General features: G+C 49.7%; 1 protein-coding gene across 2 annotated transcripts in view; it reads left to right on the forward strand.

The window, feature by feature from the left end:
- LOC146437307 (gamma-aminobutyric acid receptor subunit alpha-3-like) overlaps positions 1-19,046 on the forward strand; it is a 69,740-nt gene that overhangs the window by 25,478 nt on the left and 25,216 nt on the right. Inside the window, exons 4-5 of one of the 2 annotated variants that reach the window (XM_085060105.1) lie at positions 11,237-11,304; positions 14,687-14,907. In XM_085060105.1, the coding sequence (XP_084916231.1) occupies positions 11,237-11,304; positions 14,687-14,907 (289 nt within the window). The remainder of the gene's footprint in view (positions 1-11,236; positions 11,305-14,686; positions 14,908-19,046) is intronic. The other variant, XM_085060106.1, reaches the window with a different exon arrangement.

Genomic DNA, 19,046 nt, shown 5'->3' on the forward strand with positions numbered 1-19,046 from the left:
CTTTCTTTCCCAGTGCATTCCTTGGTGTGTGGCAGCCCTGTGTGCAGAGGCGGCACAGGGTGAGCCCAGGGGAAATGCTCAATTGACCAGTGCAGAGCAGTGTGAATTAACTAAGTTTATTTGTAGCCTGTATTGGTGTTGCTGAGAAGTAAATGAGCACTGGCCGTGCCGCCCAGTGACCCATGCATGACAGGGGACAGACAGCTCTGTGCAGAGCTGGGCTCTGGCACAGCTCAGCCACAGACCACGCTGGGGTGCATAAAGAAGGCAAAATGTTTGTCTGCAGTGCCCTGGGAGTGGAGGTGAAGGATGCCAGCAGCAGCACCGGAGGCACAGTGTCTGAGGAGCTGATTAAGTTCTCCACTGAAGGAAATGCCAGCCAGGAGTTAATGGATAAGGGAACCAGAGTGCAAATTGCAGAGTTGCTCCCTGCTACGGTGCTCTTGTATCTTTGTCTCAGTACCTGGCACTGGCCTCGGGGGACAGGCTTGAAAATTAAATGGGTCCTTCCTCTGAGCTGTACAGCAACCCCCAGGAGTCACTTTCTTTGTCTTTTTATTGCCATTTTTTGCCCGCTACAAGCCACCACGCAGTCTGGCAATCCTCAGCCTGCAGAGCAGCCTGGAATGAGATATAGCCAGAGGCATGGGAAGGCAGCACTGGGGCTGAAAGGCAGCTGGGGAGACTGAGGCACAGCAGAGCTACCCTCACTGCCTGCTCAGTGCCACAGTGCAGAGAGCAGCAGTGCTGGGGCTGCAGCTCAGAGCTCAGCCTGCAAACCCCAGGCACTTTACCAAGACATCTCTGTTATTCCTTCTCCCTCTGCAATGGCATGAAATGAATGCAGTGCAGTGTGTGTCTCATTTGGTTTGAGTGAGACTGTGGCCAATTTTGGGGCCTTCGTGACAAGGAAGACTTTGAGGTGCTGGAGTGAGTCCAGAGAAAGTCAATGGAGCTGGTGAAGAGTCTGGAGCACCAGGAGTGGCTGAGGGAGCTGGGAAAGGGGCTCAGGCTGGAAAAAAAGGAGGGTCAGAGGTGTCCTTATCACCCTCTAGAATTCCCTTACAGGAGGGTGCAGCCAGGTGGGGATCAGTCTCTTCTCCCAGGCAGCAAGTAACAGGATGAGATGAAATGGCCTCAAGTTGTGCCAGGGGAGGTTCAGGCTGGATATTAGGGAAGAATTCTCCACTCAAAGGCTTGTCAAGCCCTGGAACAGACTGCCTAGTGAAGTGGTAGGTCAGCATCCCTGGAAGTATTCAAAAAACATGTGGATTTGACACTTGAGGACATGGCATGGTGGTGGTGCTGGGTTGATGGTTGAATTTGATATTAGAGGTCTTTTCCAACCCTAATGGTTCTGTGATTTTTTCTTGCATTCCCCTTTTTGCTTCCTGGCTTTCCAGTCTTTGCAGGTGTTTTCTCTGTTGTCTATCAGTGATTATCAGGTTGGCAACAGCAGTTTTATATTGCACCTTTGTGTTTATCTTCTTCCTGGGGATCTGCCTTGAGCTCTGATGAATTGCAGAGCTCAATAATTGCTTTACAAATGCTAAGGATGTTACTGGCACTGATCTGAAGTTCTTGCAACTGCTCTTAAAGCAACTGTGGCCTTTTGGTAGGTGATGATTTCTGTTAATGAAAGACTTGCTGAGAATGAGTTAACAAAAGGTTCAGTGTTTTTAAGAAAGGGAATGAGCAAAAACCTGCCTGAGGAAGAAGCTTCAGAGACACACCATGTCCATGCAGGTTATGGATAAGACTAATCTAATGAGTGGTTTTCCCAGCTGAGTTGTACACAAGTGAAGGGATACAGCAAAGGTCCCTGCGGCTGCTTTGTTCTGGTGCCTCATCTCTCCTGTGTTTGCACCCAGGCACAGAAGCTGCTGCAGTCTTTCCCTGAGGGTGCTGTTCCCCGAGATCCTTTGATCTGGTCAGTAAGAACCCTGTCATTGATCCCTGAAGGGGAAAATTAACTGGAGATAAGGTCACCAAGGTAGGCCCAAACCAGAACACAAGTGGTTTGCAGGTAACATGGAGTGGTTTGCCTAACACTGAGGTGGCACACTGGCATTTGTGCCCTCATGTTATTGCGCCTGCAGCAAAATCCTCCTGGCTCTGGTTTCCTTAGGGCCACAGCTGGATGTGCCAGCTGGCAACACGGCGTTGCCTGACTGCTCTTCCCCTGTCCACAGGGACCAGCAGGGATTCCCTTTCCCAAGCGCCTCTGGCTTAGCCATCAAGGACAGGCTTTAATACTGAGGATGTTAAATTATGCATGCTAATTTATATTCACACATTTTCTCATTGTATTTATAATATATAACAAACATGTTTATGTAGCATCTCCCTTCCATTACCACAGGGTCTCAGAGCACTGCAGAACCTCTAAAAGCATGCTCATACATACATATTCCTCCTCTGTCTTCCTGCCATCTGAGGGTGTCCTAAGTCCTTAAAATAGTAACGACAGTAGCTTTGTTCATTCCGTCTTAGTTCTGTCTGTGGCAAAAATAGCAGAGCTAATTTGTAGGCTCTGTTTGTAGTCTGTATGTGTGAGAATGAGGGGTGTGTGTAAAGCCTCCATGGCTGCACACCCTCCAGCAGCCGCTGCTTCTGACTCTTTCTTCTCTTCCTGCTGGACTGGATGCTAATCAATAGCTTGCACCACATCCTGATTCTGACCTCTGCATGTGTGTCTTACGCCATTGAACGTGGTGATAAGAATATGTACATGTGGATAAATGGGGGGAAACTAAATTAAACTATGTTTTATGGTTCTAAAAACCACGTGATAGGTTTTTAGCCAGGGCTTCTAATGGTGTAAGGCTTATCACACCCATCTTCCTGCCTTTTGTCTTCTCTAAGCTTTACAGCCTGTTGGCTGATCTGAGCAAAGCCTGACAGAAAAAGGTAGATAACTCCGAGATTTGAAGTCCCTGCAAGATTTGTGGAATTATGAAGCTGAGTGGAAAAAGACCCAAAGCAGAGAGAGGTAACTAGGTGGGATCAACTGGTGTTAGGCATGGGAAAAACAGGGAAGAAAAGCTGATCTGTGGGAAGTGGAGTTTGTTGGCTCCACTGCTGGTAAAGCAGCATCTCTCCCAGGCTGTTCTGCTGGATAGAGCTGTAACCTGCACCCCACACTCCTGGCAAGTGTGAGGAAATGCCTTTCACCATCATGGGAGGGTGTGAAATCCTTACAGCACCTTCTACAGCAACACCTGGACTTCCCCAGTGTGCCCTTATCTATTGTGTTGAGACAAGGGGGCAGTGCAGCGAGCCAGACCAGAAAACAGGGCTGCCCTATGCTGTTCCTCCCGTAGAAGTGCTGGGGAGAGAGTGCAGCTACCCAAAAGGGGCCAGCAGATGCCCCCTGTGCCTCCCAGCACTGTGCTGAGGAACCAGGTGTGTCTGACTCCTGCTTTGAGCCATGGTCATGCCTTGTACTGGAAAGGTTAAATATATATGTATATATAAGGTTACAAATGTATAAGAGGTTACAAATATGTAAAAGGAAAAAGGTGAAAATCACTCTGGCATCAATCCAAACTCCATTGGTTACAGAGTTGTGTAGGTGTAGAGAGAGCTCAGACCTTGGTTAGAGCTACGAGTAAATGTAAAGCACATTTGCAGACTCCTGAGGGATTTCTCTTCCAAAAACGGAGCTGATCTTCCCTACACAACCCAAGGAGTCTGTGCATAGGAATTTGACATCCATCTATGCCTGACAGTGTGCCATAAATCCCAGACAAGCCACACTCAAGTGGTAACTGGGTCACTTCATGGTCCTGCATCTCCTTCCTGCAGAGGACATTGGTGGCAGCCATGTGAGAACTCTGCATCTGCAGCATGTGGTGTGAGACAGGGAATAAATCTATTCCCTGCCTCAGCTCTCCATGGCCCTGCTAAGAGAAGGAGCCAGGGCAGCAGGCTGTCTTTCTGAGGTTTTGACAGGCATCATCTCACTTCATCTGCGCTGAAGAATGAAGCACATGTGATTGCAGAGCATGCTGATCTCTCTCATCACGTGTGAGTGGCTTCCCTGTTGGCTGTGTTTTGAGACAGCCCCTGAAATTCCTTTGAACTCCTCGTTCTCCCTGAAATATCCAGGTTGAGGGGAGAGAGGAGAGGAGCACAGCTGGAAGTGACACCACACGCGTAGCTGTGTTTACAGATTGGATGATTTCTCTCTAGTCTGGCTGGAGGACATGCAATTGTAGACACTGATGTGCCATCACACCAGAGAGAAGGTAGTAATTAATCACCATGGCTCGCAGAGCAGCAACTTGGGAACTGGCTGTACAGCAAATGCTGGCAGTGCCAGGGGATTGGAGCAGCAGCAGTAGGGGGAAAAAAGCCTCAGTACCCCAGGATCAGGGAAACAGGCTTGATGCTTTCCTGGCGAGCAGCAGATAGCCTTGTTCCCTATCTAGATGTGATGCCTTTTTGATCATAACCCTGCAGAAGTCACTGGGAACATAACTGAGGGTGTCAGAGCTGTTACACAGACCCAGTTATTCTGGAATCAAGCGAATAGCCAGGCAAAACTGCGTGAGACAAATCATTCATGACATGGCAGAGCTAGATAAGGATCCAACCCAAAGGTCTTGTTGGCAATCCCCTGCAGGCTCTTACTCACCCCTGCTTTTGCTGAGATAAGACATTTGTTTCAGACATTTATATTGTTTCTTTCCTTACTATGTGGTTTATTCTGCAGAGTACAGATTTCCCAGTGCTCTGTCCTTGGCTGACCCCACTTTGCAGTAGATGAGCACCCTGTCATCTTTAACCACATTGTCCCAGGTCACCTGCCTTCATCCCTGGACCCTGCTCATCCTCATCTCTGTGCTCCCTGGAGAGAGGCAGGTGCCAGCAGAGGTGCTGAGGCCTGGCTGGGCTGAACTACCTGTGGGATTACCTGTGGGGCCAGAAGGGTCTCACTGTGTAATGATGCTTCTGCCCGAGTGAGTTTTCCTGGAGACGTGTGGGTATTTCAGGTAGTTCAGGGAATTGGAGCTGATGCTGCTGCTGGCTCTGTCTGGCCTCTGAAGGGCTGGGCCAGCTGCCAGCCCCCCTGGTGACACTCCTGGCCCTGCTGGCTGCCATTTGGTGCTGACAGGACTGAGACATCCCGTGTGTGTTCTTGCTGCGTCTTCTCAGAAGAAGAACATGTACACAGTGCTGTCCATTTTTGGGAAAGGTGCCTGGGCTGAGCTGTCAGACAGGGGTGAATGTCTGTGATATGGGACTTGGGTTTTGCTTCTGAGCAAGTAATTTCATATTCAAGGTTGCTGAGGTGCTGCAATAGGCAAGCAATGTCTGAAAACATGTATTTTTACTCCGGCACTGGGAGTTTGAAGAGGTTGATCATGACCTCTGTCTGTGTTGTCTGAGATTCCCACGTGAGGAGAGAGAAGGGCTTGTGCTGAGACCTGCCTGCATCTCTGCACTCCAGCTCTGCTCTGCCTTTCCCAGAGGCTGGAAGAAATGCTGGTAGTTTCCTGTGGGCTTTTTGCCATCTCTGTTCCCCAGCCTTTCCCTCCTGACCCCAGCACAGCCTCTGCTCCCAGGATACCTGGTGTGGAAGCACTCCAGGCACGGTAGGGATGTTTGTGGTCCTGACATCAGCAGTAGCTCACACTGCTTTGTGGCCTTTTGTGTGGCAGGAGCTCTGTCAATGTCCTTGGAGTCAGCTTTATCCCCTGGCTGGGCTGGACAAGCCCAGGAGGCATCAACAGCACTGCAGTGATGTTCACTGAAATGTTTTCTTCTCTGCTGCTATTTCTGAGCTCCCTAGGAAAAAAAAATTGCAAGAAAAGCAACTCTAATGCATGTGGGGGAGTGTTACTTCCCCCACAGCAGCAGAGCAGCAGTGAAGGCCACATCAGGGCTTTCTGGTGTGTGGTTGGTGATGCAGATGTCTCCATTTCAGCAGCTTTAGGTTGTAGAGGTTGTAAGGAGAGCTAGCCCTCTGCTCTTGGGCACTTACCCCTCTGCTTGTGCCTCCCTGTCCTCTCCCAGCACTGGCCTGGCAGTCCCGAGTGCCAAGTCACAGAGAGGGTGCCCTGTGCCACACCACCCAGAGATGTCCCTTCCTTCTTCAGTGCCTCTCTCCCTGTAAGGAGACACCATTTGGCTCCTGCTTTCCAAAACAAGGCAGCACCACAGGTTAAAAGGCCACTTGAAGAACCACAGGTAGGGGCTGGGAAAGGCAGCAGCCCTGGTGGGATGGGGCTGAAGCTGTCAGAGGCTGAGGAAGGACCCAAGGGTGGAGTTTCTGGCTGGGGCTGTGGTGCAGCTCAGCTCCAGTGGGCTTATGGAGCTTGTAGCAAAGGTCATGGAAACCTCTTTTTGTTCCAGAGGCTAAAAGTGGAAGGAAAATTAAATCCCCCCAGTGGGAGGCTGAGAAGGCGAAGAATGAAACACACAAAGAGCTTCTGTGTGCAGCTGCAAAAATTACCTTCTGCTGCTTGTTAATTACTATGGCAAGGAGTTGGGGGGAGCTGTGACGTGGAAGTCAGTAGTACAAGCTGCCTTCTTGTGTTTCCCTTCCCAGGGATGCTGAGTTGGCTGGAAAGCACCGCCCTGGTGTCCAGTGTGGTCACTTTGTGTTGTGTGATGTGGGAGAGAACAACGCTGAATCCCCTCTCTTCATGGGGACACTGCTGTCTGCACAGGCTGGTGGGAATCTTTCCCAAAGGATTCTGTGTGCTTGAGGGGACACTGAGTGAGGGGATGTCAGCAACCCTGCGGCTGAGGCTAAATGGGGCTGGCTAGGAGGGGCACTGTCAGCTTGGTACTGCCCTTCTTCGGCTGTGACCACAGCTGGAGAGAGGATATCGGAGCTCAGAGCAGAAACACCTCCCTCCTTGGACTTGGAGCGGCTTGAGGTGCAGAAAAACCTGAACTCTTCAACTCCCAACCACACCACCCTGCCCAGAAACCAGTACGGATGGGCTTGTCCCCTCCAAGCCCCCTCAGTCCCTGCACAGAAACACCAGTACAGAGGGGCTTGTCCCCTCCAAGCCCCTTCGGTCCCCGCACAGAAACACCAGTACAGAGGGGCTTGTCCCCTCCAAGCCCCTTCGGTCCCTGCACAGCCTCGGCGCTGCCTGGAGGAGCTCCCCATCCCCGGCTCATGCCGTTCCCCCGGGGCTGTGCAGCCTCGCTGACGTCAGCCAGCATGCAGGAATCCCCTGCACGGATCCGCAGCGGCTTCGCCCCTGTTTCTCGGCGCTCGGATCGCTCGGGAGCCCCCAGCGCCCGGCTGCAGGCACATCATCCCCGCTGGCTGCCGGCGCTGCCTGCGGGATCCCCCGCCCGGGATCGCTCGGCGCAGCCCCAAACCTGCCCGGCTGGCTCTCGGCCGGCCCAACCGGGGGGATTGCGGTGTGGGTCTCGAATAAACAGCGCTTGGGGAGCGCGGGGGGAGGTTTAATGGGAGCCCGCTCAGCCCCCCTCCCGGCATGCGGGGAGGGCAGAGGCAGCGAGGCGGCGTAATTTGTATTCCAGCCCTGCCGCCGCTCCCGGTGCTTCCAAGAAGCGAGTAAAAATAGCACTCCGTCATTTTGTAAATAATAGCTATCTCCTCCCGGGCCCGGGGAGTCACGAGCACTTCCAGGGGGGATTGCAGGAGAAAGGGGGGTGTTTGCCCTGAGCCTGGGCCAGGCAGAGGGTGGGGACTCGGGTGGGGACACGGGGGAAATGGGAAAGCTGGACACCCCAGCAACAGCTGCTTCTCATTTACACCTTGTGCACACCCAGGAAGGTGACAGACCCTGCTGGTGTGGAGCTGGGGGGGGCTGGGAGGGAGGATTAGGGTGTACACAAGCAGCGAGATTCCTGGAGGAGAGGGGTAGCTCGTATGAAGCAGGCAGGTGTAGGAAGTGCCATGGTAACACCGTGGGATGGGTTGTTTTGTTTGCCATTTGCATTGCAGATCTGCCCAGCTGTGGGGGATTTCTCCAGGTGGGAGCAAGGCAGCATGGCCTGGGAGGCTCAGAGTGGGCTCTGTACCCCGTGGGAGAAGGGGCAGCCCTGCTTGACCTGCAGCACTTTGTTCTGCTCACACATTTGCTCCAAATTGTTTCTAGAAACATCGTTGTGCTGAAGCTTGGCAATAAGCTGAGCCTATAGAGGGGCAAAGCCCCCAGACAAGGGAATCAGCCTCAAGCAAATGAGCTGGGAGCATGGAATGCCACTTGGGTCTCTAAATTCTCCCATGTTCAAATATTGAACCTGAACATCTGTTGCTCTTCCAGTTTCATGTTGGCTCTGGGGTGTTTTTGTGCTTTCCTGGCCCCCAGGTAGCTCGGCAGGGTGGCTGGAAGGGGCTTGTGCAGCCCACCAAGGGCTCTGCTGGCCAGTGTTGTGCCATTCCTTAGGGAGCTGGGCTCTGCTCCTTGCTCTGCTCCAGCTTCCTACCTGAGCCCAGTCCTTGTGTTTTTGTTTCCCTGGTTATAAACAGGACTGGCAGCATCCACCTGCCACCCTAGCAGGTTTGAAGGCTCAACTTGTGCCTGTAAAAAAATTGAATTACAGGGAAGGCTGATGCTGGGAAATGAAAAATGCCATTTTGTGTTCGGCAGCAGTTCTAGGGAAAGTGCTTAACCCCCTATTTGGTCTTTAATTATTCAATCTTTGGGGAGAACTGGGCAAGACAGCCAAGCTGCAGTTGTGAGCACGTCTGTGGATTGAGCAGGAGATAAGAATTTCCCTGCAGAGGCAGGAGATGCTCTTCTCTCAGCTTTCTCTTGCTGAAAATGTAGATCCATTTCTTCTCATTCAGGCTTAGGGTGGATAGGTGTGAGGGTAAGGAGAGGGGAGGCTGCCTGGGCAGCTCCTGATTTCTCTGCAGGAGGAGATCTCCCAGAGCCAGTGACTTGGGCAGGGCTGGAAGCAGTGCAGATGTTCCTGGGCTGTGGGATCACAAAGGAAGCGAATCTCTGAGGCTGGAGCTTGCTCTGTTCTGCTGGTGTTTTACTTATCTCTGGATTTCCCAGCTCTGATGAAATCCCTGCTTGCGTAGCAATGATTTAATTTCAGAAATCCCTCCGGATCCCAGCCAAATCCTGCCCTGAGGAGCACATATTAACAGGGAGGGCTCAGTCTGCCTTTTGCCATGAGAGGTGCAGGAAGCTCCTTTTTCTCTGTGATGAGGGACATCAGTGAGCCAGTGATGAAGCCCCAGCTCGTCCCTTCACTGAGTGCTGCATGGCCTGGCCAGGGGAATACAGAAACCGGGTTTTAATTAATTATTAATAATAATAATAAGTTATGGAGAGATTACTGAAGTTTCCTAATGCCACCGTCCTTGGTTGGATTTATCAGTAGATTGGGGGGTCGGGAAGGGGTCTCCAGAGCTGTGTGACAGACAGGTTACAGCATGATGAGGACATAAAGACCCATGTAAGGATTGCAGGATCATATCTAAAGGTGTCCAACACTAGTTCTGCTTTTTTGTCTTCTCCTGACTTGCTGAATCTCTTCCCCTGTGCTTGGACCTGGCAGAGCACGTTGTAAAGCACAAACCCTTCCACAGCCTCCTGTCCCTCTGGTGCAGGGGACAGCCCATCCTGCCCCTCCCAACGACTGTCCTCCCTGCCTGTGGGTGGCCACAGCTCCTGATCTGCTGTCTGTGGCTGCAAACTGAATGCCAGGGAGGATGGGAAGGCAGGGGAGGGAGAGTTCTGTGTTTTGTCTAAGACATAATTAGCTTTCTCTCGCCGCATGGGGTAACGGAAAGAGCCTCGCATCACTAAATGTTCTCTGCTGTGTGCCTCATCTGGGGACTTGTTTGGAGGGAGACAGAGAATACCCAGAGTGTTTCACTCTTGCAGAAGTGGCTCATTTTGTTTAGATTTCTGGGTGTTTCACAAAGTGTGCCACACATATATTTCTCTTTAACCTTCTTTTTATTGCATCAAGACGAGATCAAGGGTTACTTATATAGCACAATAGTATCAGCCACAGGCTGCATCTGAAGCTTCTCAGCCATAATAACTAAAGACATGTATATGTATATTTTAGCCATTAAGGAGAAAACCCTGCCAGAATGCATTATCTTATTTTGGGATGTAAAACTTTGAAGCACAAACCTGAGCTTCATTGTACTGCAAAATAACTCCTAGGGGATAGGATTTCCATAACTAAATTAAACAATGGGCCATCCAGGCTACTTGCAAAGCTGGTGCAGTGGCCAAAATTGGGTACTGTTCATAAAACGTGAACCCTGCTTTGCAGCTTTAAATTGGTTCTTTCATTAGGAGAGCAGCTCTGAGCCAGCTAATGCCATACAGCAGCATGATCTATCCCTAAAGTGGGGAGGATTTATGGCAACTGAGTGCTGAACTCGAGGCAGCTCATCCATCATGTTTTGAGCACAACCCAGTGGGCAGAGCACAGGACTGTAAATCTGGGAAATCACCATGCCTTGATTTCCCTGCAAAGTGGGATGGCAGCAGAGGTGTCAATTAGGAACCACGCCAGGACTGAAGGGAGTCAAGGAGAGCTCTGTGTGCTGCTCAGCACAAGCTCTGCAAAGCACTCAGGATTATCTGAAGGCATATGGCTAAAATTGCCCCAGGTTCCAGTCCAGAGTGGGGCTCTGTGGCTTTGCAAGGACTGTGAAGCTGCTGCTCAGCATCCATGAGGGAATCTCAGCCCGGGATGCAGGGGGAGCACGTGATGTGGGCGAGCAGCAGCTCGGTAAGAGCGAGGCACTTAGGAGAACAGCAAGCACGATGGCAGTAAAAGGCAATCAGAATATTGATTCTTTTTACATACAGATAAGCCCGAAGCTGTAACAAACCCAGGGTTTCCTAAAACTGCTGGAACATTGCTAGGCTGTTTATCTGTCTGGGAGACACAAAGGGATTTCAGATTAAAAAGGAGTTTCAAAGCATCAGGGTTTACCTCTGTATTGAAAGCATGTGGATCTGTACCAGGGCATGGATCATGCAGCCACACAGACTCTGTAAATTTGCATTGTCTGGCCATGTGGGACAGATTTGTCCTCAGTGGAAGCGTGGAAAGCAGCAGAGCTGTGCTGGAGATGAATGTGCCCAATTACGAGTGATAAAATCAGCTGTTGTTTGGGGCACAGAGCACGGTGCTGAGGGTTCAGCAGAGCACGAATAAACACCATATAACAAACCTCAAACCCTTCTCTGCACAAGGAAATTCAGCTCTCTAATTGCTTTTTTTCCCTTTTTCTTCTTTTTCCTTTTTGTCCCAGACAGTGTAACTGAAGTCAAGACAGACATTTACGTGACGAGTTTCGGCCCTGTCTCGGACACAGACATGGTAGGTGCCCCTGGCTGGTGGCCTGGTGGGGAGGGATGGCTTCTCCTCAGCTGCTGTGGATGTGTCCCACCCTCATCTCAGGACAATATGGAGGATTTTCCTAAAATCCTAAAAAATCCTTCCTAAAAAGCAGGATTTTCCTAAGTGACAAGAGCTGGCGGTAGCTGTGCCAGGGGTGGACAGGGGTTGTTTCTCAGGTGTGTTTGGGCTTTTGGGAGCCAAGTGATAACTGGAGGAAGGAAGGTGCTCCCTGGGAAGAGGGGAGGATGCCAGAATCTGGTCTGGCTTGGTGGCAGTATCAGAAAGAATGATTTACCATCAAACTATCCTTAGTGCCTGAACCGGAAGGGAGGCAAGAGAGAACACAGAAAAAGCATGAACTGATTGCACTATTTTGACATGTTCGGGGAAAATTATTAATGAAAAGGCCTGAGGTCTGAATTTAGGCTTGTATTCCCACAACAGTTTGTCTTCTAATTAAAACAGGACTGTGGAGCATAATTAATAGTGAGGTTTCTCAGCAGCATTTCTTTCAGCTCGTGTTCCACATGCACCCAGAGAAGGGTTGGCTGTGGGTGGTTGCTCAGCAGTTCAAGGATGCCATGTGAGGAGAGTTGTGCATTCAGGACTGAGACCCTCCTGCACGTTCAGCAGCTGAGGTGACCTGGTGCAGGCATAGCTCAGGCCAGTGGTGAGCAGTCCTTGCTGTGGAGGGAGCTCATTTTGGGACAGGGAGCAGGTTGTCACCAGCTGGGCCAGGCTGGAGCAGTGTCCTTTGGCTCTCACACAGCTGCAAGGGTTTAATTTTCTGGGCTGGCATGGCCTGAACATCCTTCAGCTGTCCCACAGCAATCTTGTGCTTGCAAGCAGAGCAGTTGGGGGGGATAAAATCTCTATATTTCATGGAGGTGCTCGCTGCATCACTCAAGCCCGTGTTGCTTTGGGAAGACCACTCCCTCCAGGGTAAGAAGTTAAATTGGTGTCAGTGTAATCAAGATTATGAACCTCATCTGAGTTCTCCTTCTCTCTTTCTCTCTCTCTCCTGCTTTCCTACCACAGCAGAGACCCATAATATATTCAGGAATTGTAGCCCTTGGGGAGTATCTGATAATTACTTCCAAGGTGGAGCATATTTGATTAAGGGAGTGTGTATAATGAACTGTGAAGGAAAAATATGAAGTCTTGAAAAGAGGAAGGTATTCTCTGCAATGTGATTTGACAAAATGAATTTAAAATTAGGAAGACAGTTAAGGAATAATAAATTATTTCCCCTCCGCGTGCTTTCGTTCTGTGTATTTTACAAATGCATAGCGAATGCATTTGAGCTGTGCCTCTAAACACACTCAGAAACGTGAGGCAGACCCCATCTCCTGGGGAAGCGTGGGTAGAGCTTGCTCTGGTGCTGCCTTTCATCTCGGAGCGGGGAAGTCCCTCCTTCCCCACTGGCACCTGCCTGGTGCAGTGCTCCCAGCCCTCCCACTGCCATCCCTCAGCGCGCTGGGAAGCTGCTCCGGCACATCCCGACGCAGACAGAGCCTGTAATTATGATGATGGAGGAGAGGCAGGTAAAGCTGCCGTGGGGAGCAGAGCAGAGCAGAGCAGCTGCTTATGAAGCGTGGAGGAGGAGGAGGAGAACGTGGAGACCTTTGCAGTGAGAGGTTCCAAGGGACTCCTAATCTCTCTTTTAGTAGGGGAAGCAGAGCCTGATCGCACCTGACACGCACCCGAATCTTCAGGACTGAGCTCTTGCAAGTTTGCCTCAGTCCCAGGGAAGTTATACAAAGGAAAACAAAAATGGGAGGGGATTTTTTGTTTCGTGGATGGTCTCTGAAGACAGTCAGTCTTGATGTTTTCAGTCACTTGTGTAGGCAGAGGAGAACATAACCCAGAACTAAATGTGCTCCTTGGAAGGGGTGAATTGGGGATGATGCTTTTATGGAAGGAAGACAGAAAAGGGGAAGATTCTGAACATGATTTCTCTTCAGGAATATTCCTAAGCATTAAAGCAGAAAAGCAGGGCTTTGGAAGTAGTTAAAAATGTTTTTCTTCTTTGTCTGGCACTTCTTAAATAGGAACAGGGAGTTCTGAATGAGAGAGCTCTTCTCCTGATAAGGACTTCTCTCAAACCTCCTGGGAATGCACACAGGCTCATTTCTTTGGGTTTATCCCGTCACAGAGCTTAAAACCACGAATTAAAGATCATTTCCATGAAGGGGAAAAATACCTGGTGCAGGGCAGAGCCCATGGGAATGCAGAATCTCCTCTTTCCTTCCCCAGCCAAGCTCCAGAAGGTCCGTATTTGAGCAGGGGTGGCTCTGTGGTCAGGAAGCAGGGATGGATTTATTTACCGAGATGCCTCCATTCAGCTGCCATCTGCTGCAAAACCTGTAGGAATTTCCCTGTCCTATAGGAAAGTGGTGCACAGCAGTTTCAATACACTGCTGAGAAGTGCTGCAGGAAAGAAATCACTCACAATGATAAGTTTAGTTGGTCCTGCGGCCTCCAGGAGCACATAAATAAAGATTACGAGGCTGCAGCAGTAGGGGGAGGAAGGACAGTTGGGACAGATTTGCCAAAGACCCCATCTCTCCCTAAAAGAGCCTCAGTGAAAGGCTTCATTAGCAAGAAGAGTATGTTGTAGGGGTGAGCAGTGGTGCAGCAAGGAGCTGGCTCTGGCTGCAGGGGTTTCAAAGAGGTGACTTCTAATTGCTCCAGCTGGAAATTGGCCTAGGAAATGGGTTTCTGTACTAGCAGAAAGAAGAAAAAAAGAATTTAAAAAAAAAAAGAAGGGAAGAAAAGGGAAATTAAATGAGAAAAATAAGACAAAAGAAAGTTGCAGGATCTTGTAATGCAAGTCTGTGAAGTCCTCGATTCAATGATTTTCTAAAGGTGGCCTGGGGAACAAAATAACATTAAGACAATGTCACACAAGTTTATTTCTTCTTCTTTTTTTTTTCTTTTATTTTATGAGCAGGGATATAATTACCAGCATCCTGGCCAGATTCCATCTCCAGGATCTGTATTTTTGCCTTCTAAAATGCCTGTGTAGCTGCACATAATGGCCTTCCTCCCCTGAAACATCTGGATAAAGGTGGTGGTGCAGCAGGGCTACCCCAGCTCTGGCCACTGTAGTGCTGCAGCTTCTCTGCAGTGGTCAGAAACACTGACATGCAAATTTTGACATCACAGGTAAGTCATTCTCCAAAATGTGGTGAATCCCATCTCTATCCTCCAGTGCTGTTAATCCCTGCTTATTGTTGCACCCAAGGTGTGCCAAAACCCAGTTTGCTCTGTGACTGAAGACACCACTTCTTGAATCCCCGTGTTTGCAATGAAGAGCTGAGCAAAACACAACTTATTTTTCTCTCCTCTCTCCCCAAAGGAATACACCATTGACGTCTTTTTCCGGCAGTCCTGGAGAGATGAGAGGCTGAAGTTTGATGGTCCCATGAAGATCCTTCCCCTGAACAACCTGCTGGCCAGCAAGATCTGGACTCCTGACACCTTCTTCCACAACGGGAAGAAATCTGTTGCCCACAACATGACAACCCCCAACAAGCTGCTGCGCCTGGTGGACAATGGGACCCTCCTGTACACCATGAGGTGAGGCTGTGTCTCCTTCCAGGGAATTGCAGCTCCCTCTGCACATGCAGGGACTTCAGGGTACCTCACAGCAGGGTTTATGGAGATTTCCACTGACTCTGTTAGCACACTTTAGTCCTGCCCTGCTGCTTTCCCTGCTTTCCTTGTTTCCTGCCTGTGCACCAAGTCTGTTCCTCAACTTGGCACATCTTTACAGGTAGATTTTTCCTCATCATTCACGTTGATTTTTTGCTTTTGTGTGATGAGGTAGAAGTGTTGGGATATATAGTTGGTGAGGTTGATGCACCACCTGGCTTAATTTTCTCCCTGACCCTTGATGGGATATGAATCAGGTACTCAGTGTTGGTAGGGGAACATTAGGATGGGAGAATTTTTTATTCTCCAGCAGCTTGATCTGGAGAATAACAGATCTAAATTTGTTCAGCATGTTAGAGCAGAACCATTTCACACATCTAATGAGACCAAGCTTGCTTGTGATAACAATGGGGCTGTTTTTTCTACTTTGTGAAATCAAAAAATCCCAATCTATGTGATCAGTGCACATAATTAGGAAAAAAACCCCAACAAACAGCTAATTAAAACTGTGATTTGGAGAAGCCAGGTTTGCAGGAGCCATAGGTTATAAATGAAACAACAAGCTGGTGATAAATGAACAAGAATGGTATTGAGTTGGTTTTGGGAAGGTATAAATCTTTGATTTAAAAAGTTACTTTCTCTGTCTCCATCTTCAAGCTGATTCTAACTAATAACAGGCTTCATTGTGGATTCTGTGTGCTGAGATGCTGCACTTTCACCTGTGTTTTTGGGGACCAGGCAGAATTTCATCTCTTCATAGTTAAACTGGCTGTGAATGTACATGGTGTCAGCAAGTTTTACAGCCTACATTGATAAACAATGCTTTGCTTTTGTGCAGCAGTTCTCAAATATAAGCTAATCCTGCCAGTGCCCTGGGGGTTTAGGTCTCCACACATCAGTGATCTCACATTAAGGCAGATGGGGTAAATGAAGGGAAAAGCCCAACTTGACTTAAGGGCTCTGTTCTGCTCCCAGCTCTCTGACCTGCAAGCAGACAACTCACATTCCCCCCATTTGTATCATTGTCTGACTGTAAAGTATTACAGGAGCTGCTGGCATAAGACAGGGGAAAAAAAAAGACTCAATTTCAGAGCTTTTATGTAATTTCACTACTTCTTTATTCAGCAAACAGCCATTAGCTTCAGCAAGTTTTGTGTGACTAAGAAAGTGTTGGATTTATTTTTCCATTCAGGGCTGGGCAAGTGCCAGGATGGCAGCAGCATCATGAGACTCTTGGGAATGAGTTTCTGGAAGAAAAGAGAGTCTTGGGATTTTTTATAATAAATTCAAGCCATCCTTCAGTTTTGCTGTCTCCTGAAAAACTGGGGAATGAAGGACCTCCTCTTACATGTGCTCCTGCCCCCCCTTAAATACATCTCTGAGGCTTTGTAAGAGGTGAGGAGCCCACTCAGAGCCTGAGGGTTGAGTATGTGACCTTCTGTCATGTGTGGTATTGCACAGAGCCAGGAGCTGTTGTGCACAGAGATCTTTTCTTTGCTCAGTGTGTGAATCCCAGACAGGGTTAGAGCTGACCAGATGACCATCAGGGCAAAGGAGGGCTGCTCTGGGATTGCAGTTAAACCCATCCAGGATGGGATGTCTGTTCTGCTGCATCTGATGATTCCCTTTCTTCCTCTTGGTGCCTGCTCAGGACCACACAGGGTCTTTTTGGAGTGGGGCCTCAGGAAGGAGGATGCAAGGGCACAGACTGCAGGGCCAGGACTGTGCCTCAGGCTCAGCCACCAAATCCTACCCAGCTTTGCCACTCCAGGGCACTCCCACCTCCTCAATTCCTACCCCAACAGGTGCTGGTGGTATCCTTGTTAAGTGCTTTGAAACCTTCTCCCAGGGAATGGCTGGAGGGAAGTTCTTGTTTTCTGTCCAAATGGCACATTTGCTGTCCTTCCAGGGGTGTGCATGTGTGTCCTGCTCAAAAGAAGGAGCAGGACCGTGAAGCCAAACCCACACAGCTGACATCCAGCAAAGTGCCAACACCAAAGGGGTATTCTCTGCCCTGCTGACTGGGGGGAGAGTTTGGATTTCCACCAGCTTTCCACCACATTTCCACCACATTTCCACCACATTTCCACCACATTTCCAGTGGCCTGGCAACACTGCCCAGGTGAGCCCTTGCAGGCTCAGTCTAGACTGGTACCTCGCCATGCAGTTTGATTCCTGAGAACATGCTGCTCCTTTCCCCTGTACCAGCCAATATCCTTGAGGGATCAGCTCTGCTGATGTGCAATTAGAGGCACGTCTCTTGCTATTTATCCTGCTGGGAAAGCCAACTTCTCTTAGTCAAGGCTTACAGTTATAGATGAACTTGCTGTGGTGGAACAGTGAGTCTGACACATGCATCCAGCAAAATTACACCTGTGTGACAATATTTATAGCTCCTGGAGAGAGCCTCTTTATCACTGACCTGAGCTCCCAGGAGCTGCAGAGCAGAGATTTCCTTCAGTCATGGCACAGGCTCCTCATGGATCAGTGCAGACTCCTGAGCACTGACAGGCCTTGGCACCTGGGCCACAAAACAACCTTTGTGACCACAGCACTGAGCTGCATTTCTCCATTCCCCACAATTGCTGATCTCCCTGCATCTTCCCTGCTCCTCTGGCTGCCGTAGAGGGCACGGGGAGTATGGGTTTATTACGTAGCCCTGCCTCTGCAGTCCCTTTTTGGGGAGCTCCTACACGATCCAAGGAGTTCACCAAAGTCCAGCTATGGTCTCAAAGCTCTGGTGTCAGACCTGAGTGCAACAACCTGGGAATGGTGCATGGATTTACATAAGGAAGAGACAAAAGCTTGGCTGCTGCAGCCATCTCTGGAGGTACTCCCTGGCTCAAATTGTGTGGGGCACACAGAAAATGTTCTGGTTCTCCTTGGCCTTGAAGCATATAAAAATAGTGGAAGTTTAATGCTGTGCTGATGGGATTCGACTTTGTGAATCAAGGCTTTAAGAAGCTCTTCTGCTCTTAACAGGGACTGTCAGAACGGCGTGTTGAGGCTTTGTGGTTATTGTCAGAGTGGTTCCCAGACAATATGTGCTCATGTTATGCATTTGGAGGGTATTTTCGTTACTGTCAGGCTGACACATTCACTGCATGCCCAGAGACTCTGCCTCGAGAGCCTGTGCTGCTGAAGACAACGTGCAGTCCTTCCTTGGAAGGAGGGTCTGGGAACCCTCAGGTGAGTCAGAGGCACAGCAGGAGGGAAAACCAAGCACAGGACACATGCAGACCCCCAGGGGCTGTGGAATCCCAGAGCAGGTCCTCTACCTTGAGTGCCCTGCTCAGGGCTTTGAGCTTCCCATGCTAATTTCGAAATCACAGAGCTCTGCAGTGTCTCTCTCTCTCTCTCTCTCAGCAAAGGCTTTGGGGTGGCTTTGCTGGAGTTTTTTAGCCCCCAGGAAACTTGTGATTGCTCCAGGCTTTGCAGCAGCCTCCCACACTGGAGGTGCAGCCTCTCTGCAGGAGCAGCTGGGACAGTCCAGCACCAGCTCTCCTGTCTCAGCTCTTTGTCTGTGTTCCACACCAGGGCTGATCCTAGAAAACATCACAAACAGATCCAGGCAGACCAGAGCTAGGTTGGCTGATAAAAACACAAGCAGACAACAAGACGAGGGGACGTTTGCTCCAACTTTTCCCTGCCAGAATGGATCCAAAGACAGAAATTATCTGTTTTCCAGGCTTGGCTTTGTGCAGGCAGACTTTTTAAAGGAAACTGTCCCAGGAGGCAGAAGTCTTTAGAGAACACCTTATCTCACTGCATTTCTGCCATCATGGGCTGAAATCTCCAGGGGCTGGTGGAGGATGGAAAGTGAAATCAGTGCTTCCAGTTCCAGCACAAGGATCCTAGAAGCAATTTGGCTTTCAAGCTCAAACCCCGGCAATTATACCTAACCTAGATTCTCCCACAGCCTAAACCGTAAACACTGTTCGGCCTGACTGTGGTTATTAATGAACCTCCTGGAGAAGAAATCAGGACAAAACTCCAGCAATATCCCTGGCATAAACAAAGCCAGCCCTGCCGTGCAGGGTGCTGTCATGTTTTTGTACCACTCA

This window comes from Lichenostomus cassidix, chromosome 4A (genome assembly GCF_008360975.1).
Source record: "Lichenostomus cassidix isolate B80296 chromosome 4A, HeHo_3.0, whole genome shotgun sequence".
In the NCBI taxonomy this organism is placed as follows: Eukaryota; Metazoa; Chordata; class Aves; order Passeriformes; family Meliphagidae; genus Lichenostomus; species Lichenostomus cassidix.